The sequence below is a fragment of the Sarcophilus harrisii genome, chromosome 1 (assembly GCF_902635505.1).
Source record: "Sarcophilus harrisii chromosome 1, mSarHar1.11, whole genome shotgun sequence".
Taxonomy (NCBI): Eukaryota; Metazoa; Chordata; class Mammalia; order Dasyuromorphia; family Dasyuridae; genus Sarcophilus; species Sarcophilus harrisii.
This window is the reverse complement of record NC_045426.1, coordinates 633220094-633242612: the sequence shown is the minus strand read 5'-3', so window position 1 is coordinate 633242612 and position 22519 is coordinate 633220094. Positions and strand designations below refer to the sequence as shown.

General features: G+C 33.5%; 1 protein-coding gene across 3 annotated transcripts in view; it reads left to right on the top strand.

Annotated features, from left to right (window-relative positions):
- TRAPPC9 (trafficking protein particle complex 9) overlaps positions 1-22519 on the top strand; it is a 955484-nt gene that overhangs the window by 62705 nt on the left and 870260 nt on the right. For all 3 annotated transcript variants that reach the window (XM_031955139.1, XM_031955089.1, XM_031955202.1), the window contains one exon: positions 10708-10924. In XM_031955139.1, the coding sequence (XP_031810999.1) occupies positions 10708-10924 (217 nt within the window). The remainder of the gene's footprint in view (positions 1-10707; positions 10925-22519) is intronic.

Below are 22519 nucleotides of genomic sequence, written 5' to 3'. Positions count from 1 at the left end.
ATATGATGTAGACATCTGAGATGGTTTTTGTATCTCTAGCATTTAGTGCCTGTTACATGTTAGGAATGTAACTTGTCTTTGTTGAATAGAATTTGGTACAAAGCTTGAGGGTCTACAAAGTGTTTGTCAGCACAATTCTGTGAGTCAGTGTCAATAGTCTTATCTACATTTACAAATAAGCCACTTACAAATGTTTGAGTAATTTGTCTGTGGCCACATAGTTGGTAAATGGCAGAATTGGGATTGACATTCAATTTGTTGGATTTTGAAGATATTTGAGGAATATTAATTCCTTTGACCATAACAATATTCCAAATTTTTGTAACATTACTTCCTGATGGCTTCAGACTTTGCCTTCTCTTATCCCTTCTTCTGCACTCATCTTCCCTCCAAAATCTGGCCCCTTGTCATCCTGGGCTCCCCAGAGGCCAGTCACATAGAAACTTCTCTGTCATGAATTTCACCTCGTAGTTTGGTAATTGTAGAGTTGGAATGAGAGCCAAGTTTTTCTGAGTTCCAGTTTAGGAATCTTAGTATAAAATTTTTGATTAACTGACTGATTAATTTTCTTTCTTTTTTTAAATTTTTATTTAATAGCCTTTTATTTACAAGATATATGCATGGGTAACTTTACAGCATTAACAATTGCCAAACCTCTTGTTCCAATTTTGATTAATTTTCTTAATTTATTTGCCTTTAAGAATGACAGTTTTCTTTATCTTTCTTTCCTTCGTATACTCCCAAATTTTGGTCCTGTCTTTTCTCTTTATTTTGCCTCATATAATTCTGTAGTATTCTGAAGAAAATTGGAGATCTGTGTTTTAGTTCTAACAGTAATATCAAATCATTCTGATCTTGAAAAAATCGCCTCATTACTCTGTGCCTTGGCTAATTCATCTACAAAATGAGGGGCTTAGACTAGAAGCCTTCTGATTCCTGACAACAAAAGTGGGAATTGAGTTGATTGGTTCTTGAGGATGTTAAAAAATATCTAAGTTTTCTAACTTTATACTTTTTCTTAAATTACTTTAAATTGCCAGGTTCCTCTGAGTTGAGGACTGGTGCTCTATCCACTGAGCTACCTAGCTGCCCCTAAACTACTTAGTTATACTTGTATTTAAAAAAAATATGGAATGTTTCCCTTATAGAAAATTCCATCTTTAAGAATATTGGACCATAAGGTTATAACCCTGGGCTATGTTCTAACTATTGTTACCAATTATTATCCTGTACCTCTCTCCTCAGTCAAACTCTACAAGAAAACCATCAATAGTAATTATCTCTTCCCATTCTCTTTTTGTCTAAATCCTCTTCATTTTTTACCCTGGCCTTATCATTTAGCTGAAACTTCTCTTTCCAAAGTTATTTGTTGACTTGAACTGTGGTCAGTTGATCTTTCTGTAGCTTGTGACACTGGTCAATCAAATTCTCCTCTTTGATTCAAGATCCCTGGTGCTCATTGTATTATCTAATCAAGTCTCCTCTGTCTTATATTCTGGATCTTCACTCTCTGCTACTCTGAACAAGATGCCCCATCCCAGGATAAGCTTATCTGTTGCTATCCCCTTAGTCTCCTTCCCTACTCTGGTTAGAAGGCTGAAGGTTAGAGCACCAATCTCCTCCCAGTGTGTTCATATGTAGAGGACCAAAACAGCATAATATAATGGAAAATATATTGGTGCCAGTCACTTTAAGCATTAATTTTAGTAGTTCATTTATTCAGTCAGTCAATAAACATTTATAAAGCAACTATTATATACTAGGCAATGTATTAAGTGCTGACAATGCAAAAAGAGGAAAAAGACAGTTCCTGCCCCCTCTGATGGCTTACAGTCTAATGAGGGAGACAAGCAAACAAATATGTACAAAAAAAGCTTTACAAAGGGTAAAGAGAAAATAATTAATAGAGGGAAGGTGCTAGAATTAAGAGAGTTTGGGGAGGGTTTTCTTGTAGAAGATAAGATTTTAGTTGGGATCTGAAGGAAGTCAAGAAATCCAATGGGCTGAGAAAATATTCTCAGTCCAAAGCTGAGAGATGAAGTGTCTTGTTCATGCATAAACCAGGAAGTCAATGTCATAAGGAATATGTGCTGGAGAGTAAGGTATAAGATGCCTAGAAAGGTAGGAGGAGGCAAGGTAATGAAGGAATTTTCCCACCCAACTGGAGATTTGTATTTGATTCTGGGATGTTAAGTGGGAGGATGTAGTGATTGGATCTGATCTTTAGGAAAGTTACTTTATTGATAGAATGGATTAGAGAGAGATTTGAGGCAGGCAGACCTACCTGCAGGCTATTGTAAAAGTGTAGGTGTGAGGTGATAAGGGCTCCTAGGTGGGAGCAATGCTAAAGGAGAAAAGGAAGCATATTGGAGAGATGTTGCAAAATTCAAGTCTTCAGGCCTCTTCAGTAGGTTGGATCTGGGAAGTGAGAGCTGGTGAGGAGTTGAGAAATACACTTAGGTTGTTCACCTTAAGGACTGGGAGGATGGTGGTACCCTCTTCAGTAATAGGGATTAGGAAGGAGGGATGCAATGTTTAGGGAAAAAGATAATGAGTTCATTTTAGGATTATTGGAAATTTAGTTTGAGATATCTAAAAGAAAGGTGGAGATGTACAGATCAGCAGAGAGATTAGAGCAGCATAAAGAAGCTCAATGGAGCTCATGAGATCTTCAGGAAATATAGTAATATAGAGTGAGAAGAAGAGGTCTAAGACCCAAACCTGTGGAATACTTACAGTTAGAGGATATGGAGGAAGATGGAAGAGGATCTAGCATAGGATACTGAGGAAGAGTGTTTTGATAGGCAGAAAAACAGTGGTATCCTAAAAACCTAGACAGAAGAGAACATTAAGAAGGAAAAGAATGTCAGCAGTGTCCAAAAGTGCAAAAAGGTTGAGAAGAATGAAGACTGGGAAAAGGCTTTTTGGATTTGGTAACTAAAGTCATTGATAACTTTGGAAAGAGCAGTTTTGGTTGAATGATAAGATCTGAAGGTGGATTTTAAGGGAATTAGAAGAGAATGATAGGAAAGAAAGTAAAAACACTCATTGTAGATGGCCTTTTCAAGGAGTTTGGTTGCAAGGGCATCTGTAAAATGGATAATACTTGTTCTACCTCCCCTATGGCTTTGGTGTGAGGAACAAATAAAAAAAAGATTTTAAAGCACTTTGTAAACCATAGAGTACTCTAGAAATGTGAGGTATTTTTTATCCTTCAATTATATTTGAGTATACACCAAACTAGAAAAACCTGAAACTATAGATTTATTGATCTATATCTAGAACTAGAAGAGATTGTAGAGATTATCCAGTCTAATCCCCTAATTTGACTTTTTAGAAAATGGAGGTCTAGGGAGTTTGTGGCTAGCCCAAGATTTTAGGGACTATAAACTCCCCAGGACAAGGACTATCTTATCTAATTGCTAAATTTCCCCCATACTTGGACATTTAACAAGTATTTAGTGAATGGATGAATGAAATCCTTCCTGTCTTAAGTGTCAGTTCCAGATAGTAACTGTCTAGAAAAACGCATTTTGGAAATAGCTTTTTGCATGAAGATAAATTAGAATAAGTAATAGCAGAAATTGATAAAAAGCCTCTAAATATGTTATATTAGTATTTGTCAAGTTATCCTTTTTTTCCCTATGAGATATGTAGAAGTGACTGAAATATCTCAAATGTCTTGCTATGGTGTTGTGCTTTAAATCTAATTCACAGATTTAGAGAAAAGCTTTGTATTTAATAATAATAATATACAATATATGTAACATATAATAACAATATAATAGCTAGCATTTATATAGCGCCTACTTTATGCTAGGTACTATGCTAATGCTTTACAAATATTTCATTTGATCCTTACAACAACCCCCCCACCCCCCCACCCCAGGTAGGTGTTATTATTATGCTCACTGTAGAGATGACATTAAATAATTTGTCTGAGGCTAGCAAATATCTGAAGCCAAATTTGAACTCAGGCCTTCCTACCTCTAAGCTCAGGACTCTTTCCCCTGTGGACTGTTTGTGTCCAGTCTGTGGCAGAGCATTCCAAGCTCATATTGATCTGATCAGGCACAGTCAGACGTAATGTAATTCGACTCTTTAACAGTGATGTCATTTTGGTCCTCTTCAAGAACAAAGGTCAACAACCAACCAACCAACCAATCATCCAACTAGCTGTCTCTGTATTTGGGTACTCTAGCTAAATAACATCTATTTGAAAGAGAGAAATATAGCCAGAAATTATGAAAAGACCATTATAGTTTCAGAAGTGTCCCTGTTGATGACAGTTGTAGCCCTGTGATGGAGAATCTTAGGTATATTTTCTGAAGTAGCACTTAAACATTTTACTGTGTTTAGAGTGACCTGAGAAAATGAACTTGTTCAATACTTTGTCAGTGGCATGTTAGGAAGAAAGCTTCCTGTGAGGATCTAAGGAATCTTTGGATGGAATATGTATTCTTTGTTTTGATTTCCCTTCTTTTCATGCTTCATTAATGGAAGTGATACTAAACTGTTTTACATAAGACTGAGATATTTGTATAAACCAATAAGTGGCTGTTCAGGGCTTGCTGTTTGTACAACATTAGTTTGCAATTTAACCTGAAAGGATTGGGCTGATGATTTCTAATGTCTCTTACAGCTAATTTCCTTGGGTGTGAGAGGAAGGTGGGAAGGTGGAGATAGAGATGGGGATGCTTTTTAGTACTAAACTTGTCAATTCAGACTTCTCAAGAGGAAGTATTTATGTTCTTTCTGAAGCAGTGATATTTTAAGTCAAGATAATAGCTCAAATAATCTACTTAGCAATCCATTTCTTAGTTCATAAAATGTGTTTACATAGAATGCAAAGCAAGGACTAACATGTAGGGTCTTATTTGGCTATGGGACTACTTGCTCCAAAAATTGAATTCAAGAAATTCAGTTCAAAACACATTTAATCTCTGTTGTATGGTAATTTTTTGGATGATGTTGAAAGAGAGAAATTTTAAGACTTAGTCTCTACCCTTGTGGAGTTTGTACCACTTTCATACAGAGATATTATGAAGAAAGTACTTTATGTTTTACACAGTGTAAATTTAGATTAATAATATGTTATATGTTAGATTAATAATATATGTTATATTATATGTTATAAATATCTATAAAATATAGGAGTTAGATGACCTACAAGATATTTGCTGACTCCAACAGTTTACATATTTTATGTTGTCTCAGCATCCTTCCCACTTTTGAGTTTTACCAATTACTTTATTGATAAATGTAGGAGGAAGGATTTGAACTCAGATCTCAATTGATTTCAAATTCATCACTCTTTTAGTGCATAACACTACTTCTTATGCACGGCACCTAATTTTTTTAGTCTTTTTTTTGGGGGGGGGTTAGGGAATATCTTTTTATCTTCGCATAAATTGGATTTAAATGAGGCAGAGTTGCATGAAGTTTTTAGCTTTACTCAGTCTTCTCAGTTCAGTGGCAGGACAGAGTCAAGATGACAAGCGATGACTCAGGATACAATGAGTGACTTTGGGGGCCTTAACGTCTAAGCACTCCACAGTGCTTGGCTTTAGTTGCCTTTGTGGCTTTTGGAACAAATTGTTCTCCTCTGACCATTCCAGAGAAAGCCTGGGGTAGGTACCTCCCAACTCACTGAAGGTTTGAAACCCCTTGGTTGCCTTCTATATGGTAGCCCATCTGGGTCGTGGCTGCTGTGCTGGCCACAGCTTCTTGGAGCCACAGGTAAGAGTTAAATGGATTATACTACCTTTCATGCATGGTGCCATTAAAAAAAAATGTATTGATACAATGGAAGTATTAAATTATAATAAAAATTATAAAATATAAAAAATATATTAATAAATTATAAAAATAATTGTAAAAATTATGAATTAACTTCTACAATTGTGAACTCTTAGAAATACAATTCCATTTTTCTCTTTGAAGCACAGTTGCTTCAAGCTTAATAGATGCTTAATAAAGATTTTTGAAAGATATATTAAGTGAAAGCCCTATTTTAGATTGGAATTAAATGCTGAATTTCTAATTAGGTTCCCCAGATAATCTATTTTATGAATAAAATTACTTGTCTTAAGTGATCTTTGAAACATTGACTTCTTGTAAGCTTCTGGGCCTTGGATTCATACTTCATGACTCTGAAGTCTCTTGAAGAATTGGAACTAAGATGTAATGATTAATATTCCTTAAACAAATAGCATGTTGGAAATGAGTCGTGGAATTAGATACTCCTTCAAAACTTCTTCATGAAATTCTTACCTTGATATTTTATCTGAGATCACTTTATGATCTCCAGGTTTTCATATATTAGGAATCCATAAGAACCTAACAACCTAAGTCTTCAATATACACACTTCACAAGGGAAGCATTGTAGCATGAAAACCAGCATTAGCTTTGGATCTGGTCCTGGTTTGCCACTAATGAGCTGTGTGGCCTTGACTCTTAGTTTCTTCTGTCAAATGATACTAGAAGTTAGTTTTTTACTCTTGTATTTTTACTTTCTTGAAACTAATTCACTTCTCAGTTTTTTATTGGAACCTTTCTTATATTACTAACTTGATTACAATCTTTCATTCTTGTGGGCTGGGGGTAGTATATGCCTTTAATCCCCACTATCCAGGAGGAAGCTGGTGGATATCTTGAATTCTGAACTGTAGTAGGCTAAACTATTTGGGTGTCTACACTAAGTCTCGTACCATTGTATGAGTTGGGAGACCACCAGGCTGTCTGAGGATAGAGAAATTGACTCAAGTTGGAAGCAGAGCAGGTCAAAATCTATATTCTATCTCTTTCATCTTGCTTGTCTGACACCCATTACCTTCTAAAAGAAAAAAAATAAAGTTCTTGTAACAAATAGGCATAGTCAAACAAAAGAAATTTAACCAATGGCCAAATTAAAAAAAAAAAATCTGAATTTGCACTTTGAGTCCTTCACCTCTCTTTTAGGAGGTTTGAAATATGTTTCATTATGGGTCCTTTGGAATCATAGTTAGCCATTATGTTGATCAGAGTTCCTAAGTTTTTCAGAGTTGTTTATCTTTAAAGTATTATTAATCTATTAATCATTCTTCCAATATTGCTCACTTCACTCTGCATCATTTCATAGTGAGCTTCCCAACTTTTTCTGAAACTGTCCCTTTCCTAATTTCTTATAGTACAGTTATATTCCACTATGTTCATAATTTGTTCAACCATTCCTCAGTAAAAGGATACCCTTTTAGTTTACAGTTCTTTGCCACCACAAAAAGCAGCCACTGTAAATATTTTTGTAAATATGGATCATTTTCCTCTTTCTTTGATCCCTTTGGAGTATATAGGCCACATATTGGCATTTCTGGACCAAAGATTATGTGCAGTAAAGTAATTTTTGAGGCACAGTTCTAAATTGTTTCTAGAAAGGTTATTCCAATTCTTAACTCTACCAACTGTGTACTGATCTGCCTGTTTTTCTGAAACTCCAATACTTGTTATTTCCTTTTCAAATTTTTTTTTTTTTTTGCTAATTGATATGGAATAAAGTATAATCTCAGAGTGGTTTTAATTTGCATTTATCTAATTATTAATTTGGAGCATTTTTTTAAATGGCTGTAGATAGCTTGAATTTCTTCTCCTGAGAAGTACCTATTTATAAATTTTGGTCATTTAGCATTTGGAGAATTTAATCAGTTCTTGGGTAAGAGACCTTTATAAAGGAGAAACTTGTTGCAAAGATTTCCTTTTTCCCCCCAATTACCTACTTGTTTCGCTTTTAATTTTGAGTGTGTTTGTTTTATTTAGGCAAACCTTTTAAAATTTTATATAATCAAAATGATCCATTTTTATCTTTTGTGATCCTCTCCATTCCTTGTTTGGTTATGAACTCATCTCCTATTTATATCTGTAAAAGGTAATTTCTTCCTTACTCTTCTGATTAGTATATGATGTCATCTAGGTCATGTATTTCTTTAGAACTTTTCTTGGTATAAAGTGCGAAATGTTTATCTATACCTGGGTTCTTCCAGATGGCATTCCATTTTCCTTAGCAGTTTTTGTTAAATGAATTTTTATGCTAGTAGTTTGAATCTTTGAGTTTATTGAACACCGGGCTACTATGTTTTTTTGCTTCAGTTTGCTTTAAACCAAAACTTCTATTGATCAGTTTATTTTTAACCAATACTAAATTATTTTAATGCCTACTATTTTATTGTGTAATTGAGATCTGGTATTGCTAAGTTCAGTTTTTTCTCACTTTTTCCATTATTTCTAATGAAATTTTTGATGTTTGTTCATCTGGATGAGTTTTGCAATTCTTTCTTTCTTGATTTACAAAATAATCCTTTCGCAGCTTGACTGATATGTTACTGAGTAAGTAAATTAATTTAAGTATTGTCATTTTTATTATATTGACTTGGCCTTCCAGTGACAGTTATTGTTTCTCTATTTAGGACTATCTTTGTTTCTTTGGAGAATATTTTGTAGTTGTATTCACATAGTTCCTATTTGTGTTTTGGCAGGTAGCTTCCCAAATACACAAATAACTGTGTAGTTATTTTAATTGAAAATTCTCTTTCCATGTCTCCCTCCTAGGTTTTAATTATGATATATAGGAACTCTTGATTTCTGTGAATTTATCCTATGTGCTGCAACTTTATTGAATTTATTGTTGAAAGCTGATTTTTTTTGGTTGTTGTTGTTGGGACTCTGTTGGGTTCTGTAGGCAGTCAGTTCATAAATATTAATTAAGTGCCTACTCTGTGCTAGGTACTTGCTAGATGTTGAGGATATAAAGATAAAAGGTAGGCTCTGCTTTCAGGGAGCTCACATTCAATAGGAGAGATAGCAGATAAACAACTAAATTGGAAATAATCAAAAAAGGGAAGGTCTAGAATTCAAGGGGATTGAGAAACATTCCCTGTAGAAGGTGGCATTTTTATCTGAGACTTCGGGGAAGTCTGAATATGTAAATTTGAGAACCTTCAGCATAGAGATAACTGAATTCATAAGCAGTCTTAATAAGTCTTTTTCACTGCTATAGTCATTACTTTCATTAAGACCCTTATTCTTACTTGTTTTATTTTTCCATCACCCTAATTTCTCTGACACCAGTCTTTGTCCAGTGCAAATTTTCTTTCATGTGCTCTGTTTATAGCCATTTTTTTTCCTGAGGCAATTGATATTAAGTGATCTGCCCAGAGTCACACAGCTAGGAAGTGTTAAGTACCTGAGGCCAGACTCAGGTCCTCCTAACTTCAGGCCTAGTGCTCTCTCCACTGAACCACCTAGCTGCCCCTGTTTATAACTTTCTGAAAGCATAAATCTGAACATAAACATTCCTCTGCTCCAAAATCATTCATGATTTTCTTCTGCCTGATGAATAAAAGACCTTTTCTAATATAGTTCTTGTCTTCTTTTCTAGCCTTAATTCATAATTTTTCTTACCATTCATTTTGTATCCTGGACATCATTATTCCTATGATTTCATATTAGTTGAGTCCCTATATATAGTCATGAAGTTGTATGCTGTTTCCACCTGTTCTTGTGACTTCTATTGTATAGAATTCCTAATGATAAAGCTCTCTTCAATGCAAATGAACAGCATTTTTATATCTTTTAGTTTTGGACAGCTGTCTGGAGTTAAGTCATTTTCTCAGGGTTTCACCAAGATCCTATCTATGATTCCATCTTGTCTTTTCAGTGTAGCTTTAAGGTCAGCTCTCTATTCATTGTAGCATACTGCTTCTTTATGACATATAGGGAAGTAAAAATCACCATCACATGAAAATATACACTAATAAACTCACCACTTTTAAAATTGGACTTTGTTCAAAAGTGTCCTTGCTTAATACTATTTTGTATCCCCACCTGGTCTTTGTAGGTCATTTCTCCTGCTGACCATTAAAAAGATACTTCAAAAGAGAGGGCCTTAGAAAATTGTTGAAGCCTTCAAATATATTTGTAACAATAAAACTCTTTATTATTATATTATACAAGTAAGACATGGACTGAAGGATGTTTTTAATTATATGTTCATGAAATTTTAAAATAAAATTATAACCTCCAAGCCAAACAATACTTCATGCATTTTTATAAGAATTAATGTTTATGTTTAACATATATTGGATTACTTGCTGTCTAGGGGTAGGGATGAGGGGAAGGGAGGGAGAAAAAATTTAGAACACAAGGTTTTGCAAGGGTGAATGTTGAAAACTATCTTTGCATCTATTTTGAAAATAAAAAGCTATTATTTTAAAAAAAGGTTTAATGTTTATTTTAAAAGTTAGAAGATGAAATTATCTATATTTTGTTAAATATAAATATATAAACTTACTTATATTTTATTTCAAAGTCATACTCATTCATTATTTACAATGAAATGAACCCTCTAATAGTATTTACTTTGTAAATACACTATAATATAGAGAGCTCATATAAAATGCTTATTTTCCTTTAAGAACAAAAGACATATATGAAGAATCACAAAAAATAAGATCCTTGTCATGTGTATTACTATATTAGCAATGAGTTGATTTTGCCTCATGTCAAATTTAAAAAATTTTTCTTACACCTACATTCTAAACTTTGGCCTTTCTTTTCTGCTAATAGGATCTATATTTTTGGTATGTTTATAAGTTGTACATTTTGAAAGATAACTTTTATAACATGAGTAATACCTTTCATTAATTAATTAATGATTGTATCTTTCTGCATGTCAGCTTTCAGAAGAAGAGAAAATCCAGCGTTACAGCATTCTTTCTGAGCTCTATGAGCTAATTGGTTTCCATCGCAAATCTGCCTTCTTCAAGCGAGTAGCCGCCATGCAGTGTGTGGCCCCTAGTATTGCTGAGCCTGGATGGAGGGCTTGCTACAAACTGCTTTTGGAGACTCTTCCTGGCTATAGTTTGTCATTGGATCCTAAGGACTTCAACAAAGGTAAGTTCCAATCCTGTTGGAATAAAAGATATTAATTAAGCAATTGCTAAGAATGTATCTTTATTTTTTATTCATATCCAGGTTCTTTGAAACTTAAATATGAAACTGTGATTACTGGCTTTTTTTGTTTGTTTGTTTAGTTTAATTTTGTTTTTTTAAAGTGTCAACAAAAAATCAGCAAACATTTATTAAACACTTCCTGCAGTAGGCACTCTGCTAAGTTCCGGAAATACAAAGAAAAGCAAAAAACAGTTTCAAATTTCAAGGAACTCACAGCTGAATAGGGGAGACAACTTGAACAACTACAACATGCAAGAAATATGCAGAGTAAAGTGGAAGTAGTCTCAGAGAGAAAGCACTAGCAGTGAGAAGACATCTCATATGTATGTGTTTCTCTTTTTCCTTGCAAACATATAGCTTTAAGAGTACACCCTTTTTCAGAGACGATCTATATCACTTCTCTATCTAAATATACTATATTTAGGGTGCGGTAAAAACCTGAAGAAAGTTTTAAGCTGTGGGATACAAAGCTAATTAATAATTAAGTTTAACATTGCACTAAGCTTTTGGGAATATTCTGTGTAATATGTATTTGTGCATATGCTTTCATACATACAATTAGATGTGTGTTTATCTTTATCTCAATGAATACACAAGATAGGGACTGGATTAAAGATTTCATTGGTACAGGGGAAATCTTAAACTGTGGGTTGCAACCCCAAATAGGATCACATAATTAAATGTGGGGGTCATGGAAAATTTGGCAAAAGTAAAAGGTATCATATATTCCACTATGATTTAATTCTTCATGCAAAATTAAACACATTTATTTATCATTAGTATGCAAATTTGTTTTCATCTTTAATAAATGGTAAAGTTATATATGTATCAAAAGATTGTTTTAAAATAAATTTCTTTATTTTTATATTGGTAAATGTTTGATTTGTATATCTTTTTAATATACCTATATGTCTGGGATCGCATAAACATTTCCCAGACAAAAAGGGGTTGAAAATAGAAAAAATTTAACAAGCCCTGTCTTAATGTAAATAGGGACCTTCTCTGAAAAAGTTTCAGACATTATTCTTTTCTCAAAAACTTCCCAACTACATTGATTGCTGGTTCTTTGACTTAAGTTTTGAGTTACATGGGAATACCAGTTTATTTTGAAAACTAAATTTTCTATTCAAATATTCTCACTTTTTAAAATGAGACTAAAAGCCATCTTTAATTACTAATCTTGATTAGGCAGCTTGGTAGTGCCATGGATAACAGTGGATTTGGAGTTAGCATGAGCTGAAAAATTCCTACCTCAGACTCTTACTATCTTTGTGCTACTGGAACGGTCATTTAAAATCTCTCTGCTTCAATTTGCTTATCTGTAAAATGTCGGTAGTAATATCACCTACTTTACAGGATCAGATGAAGTAATACATGTAAAACACTTTGCAAACCTTAAAACACTATAAAAAATTTAGCTATTATCATTATTATTAAATTAATATTATTATTATTATTGTTAAAATCGGGGCAAAGGGATCAGAACCCCTGAGTGCTCTTTCCAGGTGTATAGATTAGTGATAAAATAATTATCACTAATATTTGTACCATTTCTCATTTTATAAAATATTTTCATATCCCTGATCTCTTATTTTCTGTGGCATTTAGGTAGCACTTATCTCATTTTTCAAAGTGAGAAAATAATTTCACAGAAGTGATTGAAGAAACCTAAATCTGGTAATATAAGATTTAAAATGCATTTAAAATGTTTGATCTTACTTATGTTGCTTTGAACATATTAGGTATTAAGTAAATGTTTAATAATATTTGTAGTGATATGGACATTTTTATTTTCTAAAGTCAAAGCATGGTAAAGTGCTTTCCTTGACTGCTGTAACCACTTAATAAATGTTTGTTAAATTGAATTATGTCTTTTCATAAAATAAGAATGTAGGAGCTGAAAGAGATCTTAGAACTACTTCCAAGCTGAAACCAAAGCTTTTATTCCTTGGTCCAGTCATGTCTTGGGCTCTGCATTAATAAGGAAAAACTTTTTATCTTTTCAGCCTCTGCTTAGAGGATGACCCCTCAAAGTGAAGGGATATTTTTTTTTTTCCTCTATCTTACAATAGGGAAAAGCTTATATTGAAATGTGAAAATGACTAGTTATTTTGGTGCAAAAGAAAAATAACCATCAAGCTAGATACTTAGCATCACATAGTGGAAAAGTCAGATTATGCATTTTCTTTTAAATTCTTTGCTATTGTAATTGACTATATCAGTAACCAAATTAAAAAAAAATATGATTATCTCAGTAGATGCAGAAGAAGCATTTGATAAATCCAATATCCATTCCCATTAAAAACACTAGAGAGTATAGGAATAAATGAACTTTTCTTAAAATAGTCAGTAGCATCTATTTAAAACCATCAGTAAGCATTATATGTAATGGGGTTAAACTGGAACCATTTCCAGTAAGATCAGAAGGGAAACAATGTTGTCCACTATCACCATTACTATTCAATATTGTATTAGAAATGCTAGCTTTGGCAATAAGAGAAGAAAAAGAGATTAAAGTAATTAGAGTAGGTAATGAGGAAACCAAATTATCACTTTTTGCAGATGATATGATGGTATACTTAGAGAACCTAGAGAATCAACTAAAAGATTATTAGAAATAATCTACAACTTTAGCAAAGTTGCAGGATACAAAATAAATCCCCACGTAAATCATCAGCATTTTTATATATCACTAACAAAGTCCAACAGCAAGAGATACAAAGAGAAATTCCATTTAAAATAACTATCAATAGTATAAAATATTTGAGAATCTATCTGCCAAGAGAAAATCAGGAACCATATAGTTCCTTTGCAAAAGTATAAAACACTTTCCACATAAATAAAGTCAGATCTAAACAATTGGAAAAATATCAAGTGTTCTTGGATAGGTCTAGTGAATATAATAAAGACAACAATACTACCTAAATTTATCTATTTATTTAGTGCTATACTAATCAGACTTCCAAGAGACTATTTTACTGACCTAGGAAAAATAGCAACAAAATTCATCTGGAAGTCAAAAGGTCAAGAATTTCAAGGGAATTAATGAAAAAAAATGCAAATGAAGGTGGCCTAGTTGTACGAGATCTAAAATTATATTATAAAGCAGCAGTCATCAAAAGCATTTGGCATTGCCTAAGAAATAGAGAAGTTAATCAGTGAAATAGGTTTGGTTCACAGGACAAAATAGTCAATGACTATAGTAATCTAGTGTTTGACAAACCCAAAGACCCCAGCTTTGGCATAAGAATTCACTATTTGACAAAAACTGCTGGGAAAATTGGAAACTAATATGGCAGAAACTAGGCATTGACCCACACCTAACACCATATACCAAGATAAAGTCAAAATGGGTTCATGATCTAAATATAAAGAGTGATATTATAAACAAATTAAAAGAACATAGGATAGTTTACCTCTCAGATCTGTGGAGGAGGAAGGAATTTGTGACCAAAGAAGAACTAGAGATCATCACTGATCACAAAATTGATAATTTTGATTATATTAAATTTAAAAAATTTTGTACAAAAAAACTAATGTAGACAAGATTAGAAGGGAAGCAATAAACTGGGAAAACATTTTTACCTCAAAGGTTCTGATGAAGGCCTCATTTCCAAAATATATAGATAATTGACTCAAATTTATAAGAACTCAAGCCATTCTCCAATTGATAAATGGTCAAAGGATATGAACAGACAATTTTCAGATGAAGAAATTGAAACTATTTCTAGTCATATGAAAAGGTGCTCTAAATCACTATTGATCAGAGAAATCCAAATTGACAACTCTGAGGTACCACTACACACCTCTCACATTGGCTAAAATGACAGGAAAAGGTAATGATAAATGCTGGAGGGGATGTGGGAAAACTAGGACACTGATGCACACTATTGGTGGAATTGTAAATGGATCCAGCCATTCTGGAGAGCAATCTGGAATTATGCCCCCAAAGTTATCAAACTGTGCATACCCTTTGATCCAGCAGAGTTACTACTGGGCTTATATCACAAAGAGATCTTAAAGGAGGGAAAGGGACCCACATGTGCAAAAATATTTGTTGCAGCTCTTTTTGTAATGGCAAGAAACTGGAAACTGAATGGATGCTTATAAATTGGAGAATGGCTGAATTAATTGTGGTATTTGAATGTTCTGGAATATTATTGTTCTGTAAGAAACGATAAACAGTATGATTTCAGAAAGGTCTGGAGAGACTTATATGAACTGATGCTGAGTGAAATGAGCAGAACTAGGAGATCATTATACATCATGGTAACGACTATACGATGATCAATTCTGATGGATGTGGCTCTCTTCAACAATGCCAATTGTTCAGTGATGAAGAAAGCCATCTACACAAGAGAGAGGACCATGGGAATTGCGCGTGGTTCATAACATAGCATTTTCACTCTTTTTGTTGTTGTTTGCTTGCATTTTGTTTTGCTTCTCTCTCTCTTTTTCTCTCTCTTTCTCTCTCTCTCTCTTTTTCTCTCTCTCTCCTCTCTCTCTCTCTCTTCTCTCTCTCTCTCTCTTTCTTCCCTCTGTCCTCTCTCTCTGTCTTTCTCTCCTTCCCTTCCCTCTCCTCTCCTTTTCTCTCTCTTTTTTTTTTTCCCCCCCCCCCCTTTTTTTCCTTTTTTCCTTTTCCTCTCTTTTTCTCTTTTTTTTTAAGGGGATTTGATTTTTTAGTAATTGTGAAATTATTAATTTTTAAAAACTATATTTAAATAATTTTATTAATTGGGAGGGGGGAAAAAATTTTTAAATTTTGAAAACAAATTTAAAAATTTCATTAAATTTTGAAAAATAAAATTAATAAAATAAATAAACAAAAAATAATTGGGTTTGGATCATTTTAAAAAATAGTTTAAAAACAAAAATTTCTCCCAAATAACCCATTTGTAAAATGGTTAAAATGCTTTTTTCAACAAAATTTGGCTTGACTTTTCATTTATTGATGAAAATGGGTAAACTGGGCCTTATTTAACGGATTTTAAAACTCTTGTTAAGTATTCTTTTCTCCACTTTCTTTGCCTGAATTGTTTAAATTGGGAATGAAATTTATTTTTTTAGCTCCAAATTCCCCTTAAATTTAAAAGTTTTCAATTGGGAAAATTTTTTGATTTTTTTAACTACCCGGTTTAAAAAGATTGGTTATTTAGGGGCAATTATTTATCTTATTAAAAAAAATTTCTTTTTCTTAGGAAAAATAAAAAATTTTAAATTCTGGTTTTTGGAAAAATTTATTAATTTAATTTTTTCTTGGAAAATATATCCTAACTAAATCTTTATAATTTATCTGGATCCATTTTTAAAATCTTTGACATTTTAAATTTAGTACTAGTTGAATAGTCATTTTTCATCTGCTTCTCTAGGGCAGGAGAAATTATTTTGTTCCACATTGGTCTTTTCTTCCTCTTTGTCTCTAAATTAACATCATATAATATTCTCACTACTAGTCTCTTAATATATAATAAAATATTTATTGTGTGGATTTAAAATTTTTTTTTCCCTGAGGCAATTGGGGTTAAGTGACTTGCCCAGGGTAATACAGCTAGGAAGTGTCTCAAATATGAGACCTAATTTGAACTTAGGTTCTCCTGACTTCAGGGCTGGTGCTCTATCCACTGTGCCACTGAGCTGCCCCAATGTTAATTAAAAAATATTTACAAGTGGAAAATTAAACATTTTTAGCATCTTTACTTTTTCCTTTGATAACAGTAGTTACAGACATTTCTCCTACCAGGTAATTTGCTTTGTGTTGCTCATGTTTTGGGAGGGATGAGATATGTTAAAGAAATGTATAAATAAATAGTTTTTAAATACAGTAAAACACACTGTAGTTTCTTTAGATATTGGATTCTGGTAACTACTTCCTGATAAAGGACATTTATTTGAATGACTGGTAATGCTTCAGAAGCAACTCTACTTGTCATTAAGGTTTTTGACTATGATTTTTCAAGTGGTGATTTTGATGAAGACTTTCATCATACTTAAATAGGAAATGTTGAATTTTGACATATAAAACTATTTGAGGATGTTTGATGTGGGGCCTTTAAAAAGCCCCCAAACCAAAATTTAAAGCTATTGGGGGCTACTTGTTCCCATCTGAAGCTTTTGAAGCATCTTCCAACAGGATCCTTGGGCTATGATGGCAGGGTAGGAAGGAAGCAGCAGAATTATTCTTGGTTCTTCAAAGGCTCTGTTGTGAGCCACTGGCTTTGGGTTGAATTTCATGATCAGTTTCACATCTTGGTCTGGATTCATGATATAGAAATAAATTATATTGGCCAAGTGCTAGCCAAGTCAAGCTTCTTGTACTCTTCTGGCGAGATTTTTAATCATGTATAATATACTTTGTAGCTGTTTGCTTAGAGGTGTTAAGTCTAGTGTTTTGAAATATAGTAACTTCAGCAGGCTGAACCCAGGTTGGTCACTATTATCCAGTTCATTGAGATGTCATTTATGGGCAGGCACCGCAAGTAGTCACTTCCCATTAGGGACTTTCTGGGTTTGAAAGTAGGTTTTTGAAGTAACAGGGCAAGTTGGACACTGATCCTTGGTGCACCTAAATCCTGGAAGTATTCCTTAACCTCCCTGTTGCCATCTAAGTGGCTGACAATCAACTGACCTTGTGTTAGTTTCTTCACATTTTCTGGTCTATTGTAGATCACATGACTCAAGCCTTGGAATTTGGATAGATCTTCCAGAAGTTTACCTTTCTTAATCTCCTGTTTCTGATCAAAAATTTTCCCTTACATGGTCAGTGAAAGATGGATAGCCTTCTTCCAAATTTAAGGAACTTGTCCAAGGCCTCACAGTTAGTAAATGTCAGATATTTGAAGCTAGATTTGAACTTGGGCCATCCTGTTCTATTCGTTGTTCCACCTTATGGAGGGCCAGAACTCCTAAAGGGTGTACTTCAGTTTAGGTCAGCATGGTGCTTATAGCTAAGTACCTATTCAGTGTGACATAATGGTTCTCTATGGGGATGTAATGGTTTTGTGTGCTCAGTATGTTGTAGTGATGCAATTGTACTGAAGTATTTAAGAACAACTGGGAATGTTCTCTCAGCCACAGCCACAAGAGAAGATGCCAGATTCTAGACTCCATCTTTGACCAGCCATGTGGCCCTCCTGCCTCCTTCACTCCTCCACTAAGACTAAGGACTCAGTCTAATCCCGACGTCCTCCAGAGAACTAGCCCTGGACATTATAAATCACACCACCTAGTGCCCTATGCCTCTACTAGTTTTTCATCAGTTCTGAAGAGTCAATGAATAGGATAAGGAACTCAGGTTAGAAAAGTCCCTTCCTCCAGCATCTTGACAAAAAAGGCATCCACTCTGGCTACCCTTCCTTTCCAGATTTCTTGACCATTATTCTCTTTCATACACTATTTGGCTCTAGCCAAACCAGCCAGCTTGCTGGTCTGCAAAAGTAATCTCACAACTACGATCAGGATTTTGAAAGTGAGAGAAGGAAGAAAGGATTAAGCATTTATTAAGCACTTACTGTGCTCATTGTTAGGCACTGAGCAAAACTCCTTACAAATATTATCTCACTTGACCCTTTTAACAGCCCTATGAAGTGGATGTAAAATTCCTATTTCACAGAAGAGGAAATTGAAAAGGAAAGAGAAAAGTGAAGGGAACTGCCCAGGATCACACATATAATAAATGGCAGAACTGAGATTTGACCCTTGATCTTCTGATTTCAGTTCCAGGGCTTTTCCTACTCTGTTGTGCTCTCTCCCACATTTCCTTCTTATTGGATTTTGTTTCAATGTGTATTTTCAGGATTTCATTTCTTCTCTCTCTTGAGCTGATTTTTCCTTTAGAATTTTAGATCATAGGATTCCATCTGTCTTTTTGGATCTCTTAAATCTTTTCCCATAGAATCAGTGGTATCTATCAGATTCTAACTAATATTCTTTTTCTTTACCTAAACCTTCTCCACAGTATTTTCCATTCCACTGAATTTCTACATGAGTAGATTTCCTTAGTATATATTGCTGCTGTTATAATAATAGTGGTAATAATAATAATAATAATACTTGGCATACACAGAGCATGTAGCTTTGCAAGTTGCTTTACAATTTCTCATTTCATTCTCACAACAAGAGAGAACTATTATTATCCCCATTTTACAATTGAGAAAACTGAGGCAGGCAACATTTTTAAGTGACTTGTCTTTTTATTTATCTGATTCATTTAAATAAAATATAACTATTCACAGCCATATCCCAATTATGGATCCACTCTTACTAAGTCTCAGTCTAACAATAATATTCAAATGCTCCAAAAGTTCTGTAATCTCATTGATATGGGGCACTTCTTGTAACTCCTATATACCTGTTCATCTTTTGTAACCTTTGTCCATGACTTCTCACAAAGGTACCATAGGAAGTTCATCCAAAATGCTGGGAAGCTTCCTTATGTTTTTAAAATATTATGTGAGTATCATTGGAACATAGAGACTGTCAATTTGCTATTTCTCATTTTTACTACATGACTAGCAGATATGTTTTTCTACTCATGCATTTTAGCTTCATTTCTGAATAATTTCTTATTTATATTGTATTTTAGCTTGCTCATAACCACCATGTACTTCTTCATTACTCTTTTGGTGACCATCAGCTTTCCCTTTTAGGAAATTGTATTATTTCATGACTTATTTAGTGTTACAAAGATGGAACTTTGTTTTAGGGTGTCATTACAACAGCTGTATGATTTTTTTTTTTAATACAATCTTATCCATTTTCCTTCTCTTCAATTCTGGGCCCGGCTTATTGACCATTTGCAGTATTTTTCTAAGTCCATAGTCATTATGTAGTCTGAATAGGAGCTTCAGGGCGGGGGGTCACCTCAATATTTCTAAGGAATTCCCTCTTCAGTTTTACTCTTCTGAACTTCTACATAATAGTGATAAGTACCTTGGACAAGCATAGGTTCCCATGTTTTTTGTTTTTGTTTTTGTTTTTTTGCTTTTTTGCTTCTTTTGATATTAATATTATCAGAGGGTCTTTGAAAAAAGCTATCTTATTACATCTTTCAAGAATCTTGTATGATTATTAAAATATGCATGGGCAAAACATTGTTGAAAAATTGCCTCAGTTGTTTCTGCTCACTTCCCCCATTTCTTTGTATTTCTTTTTAATATGTTTTTGTTTACTTATCTATATGACTTTTATTGTTTTCAGCACTAGATTATAGCAGTTTGAGGATATTTACTGCCTAACTCACAAATAGTACCTAGCACATAGGTGCTAATAAATGTATATTAATTAATTGAAATCTTTCTTGTAACAAATTAGAACAGTCAAGCAACATTGACACCTTGGTGACTTAAATTTGAACTTTCTATTTAATAACAGCCTGTAAATTTTATCAATCAATACTTTGTTCCATGTTTACAGGGAACTTCTGGATAATGTAAAACATTTTTATCTTCATATTGTATTCAGGCTTTTACATTTATATATTTTTAAATTATTCTTATCTCTCTGCATCCTGTTTTCAATGCTGGTTACTTTGGGTTATGTAGTACTTTTGTATATTTATAATATTTTGTATATGTATTTATATATATATATTCTATACATAGTATATTTTGTATATTTAGTATTTTGATTTTTGTTAACATTTTTCTACTTTTGTGTTTTTGAAGTCAAAATATGTCATTCTTTTTTTGTGTCTATTTTGTAGTGATTCTGTCATGTTTCTAATTATTTTTTATTGATTTCTTATTTAAGAACTTTTATTTCTGCATTAATTTCCATTCTGTTTTCTTTTTAAAATTCTGCTTTCATCCATCCTAGAGTTTTTTATTACTTTTATTCCTTTTTGGGTGGGGGTTCCACAGAATTGATTAATCAATTTGGAGGAGCAACTGTTAGGAGGTAGTAAGGTATTCATCTTTTGTCAGTGGCTTGAGCCAATTAAGTCTCAAGGATATTTTCATTACTATTATAGGGAAAATGAGTTTATCCTGTGTAACAGAGACCTTAATGGATGTTGCTTAAGTAGGTTTATTAGAGTTGGTCATGATGAGTATGCATCAGGGAAGCAATTAAGGGAAACTGTCTTCACAGAGTCCTTTGTTGTTGTTTTTTTTCAGAAAGCATTTTATTATATAGAAATGTTTCTTAATGTTTCTTATTCTTGCTCTAATTTTCGTTAACACACATTGGATAATTTGTTTATTGAGATAGTAGGATTGGGAATCACAATCTAAGAAGTAATTGTAGTCCAATTTTGCCTGAAATCCTAGCTGATTTTTTTTTTTTTTTTTTTAGCAAGAAAACTCCAAGAGATGTCTCAATAATTGAAGTTCTTTCCTTGCTCCCCCTAATCATTGGCATACGATGCCTTACCCCTAGCCTTGATGCTTTTCTTGAATTTAACACCTTTTTTCCTTCCTATCTAGCTGGTATATGATTTACTCTGGTGACACCATTGCCTTATTTCTTCTTGTAATGATCTTTATCCAGATACTTTTGTGTTTTAGATTTCAGCTTCCTGAATTTCCTTCCGTGAATTTATCTTTTTGATGTAGAATGTGACTTCTCCTCATTGATTTATCTTGTCACTTTGGAATAAGTCTTATTCATCCAGAATCATATTTCAGTCATGAGTTTCATCCCACTGACTTTCAGTAATACTTAGAAGGTCAAATTTGTCCCCTTGCATTTGGCTTGTTACTTTTATTTTGTGATTTTGGTCTAGATCTCAGTGTTTATGAATTTTATTGCTTGCACTTTCCTTGGAGTTTGTTTGCTATGGATTTTGGTCTTATTTAATGGTATCCTACTTCCCACAATGTGGCTAGACCCTTTGGCAAGGGTGCAGGATGTCCTGCTGGCTGTATAAAGCCTGTGAAGTCATTTGCACAATTGATGATGAGTTGTAAGCTCAAGTATAACAATCTCTCACTGCTTGAGTTCTATAAGTTGATAGTTTTGTATGGCCCTAGAATGAAATTATAAATATCCAAATGACCCTTGGCAGAAAAAAAGTTCCCCACTTCTGCCTTGTGGAATCTAGTTTGCTGTATATATGTAGGCATCTCCCCTCCCTCACCTGCCCTGAATCTCTGGCAATGTTTGCTTTTAATCTTTAAATCTTTTTTTTTTTTTAATTTAATTGTTTTGGGCTTTAAGCACATGGTGTTCTTTCCAACCCTTGTTTAGCTTCACTCTATCCTTGACTAGAAGCCAGTCATGTTTAAGCTGTGCTAGGGGTTTAATAAATATTTGTTGAATTGTTGGTGAGTTATTTACTTCAAGAATGTAGGCAGAAGAAAAAAGAGTAGTTCTGTATTTCCAAAGCTTCTGACTTAGAAAGATTCTCTAGAGATACATGTCTTAGCAGGAAAGGAAAGAAGCTATGAGAAACACTTCTGAATTTCCAGAATGTTTTTATACACATTCTCCTTTTATCCTCATGATACAGACCTGTGAGGCAGATAATGTGACTGATATTGGTGAAATTTTTATAGATGAGATAACTGAGACTTCATTTAAGTGGCTTGCTAAAGGTCA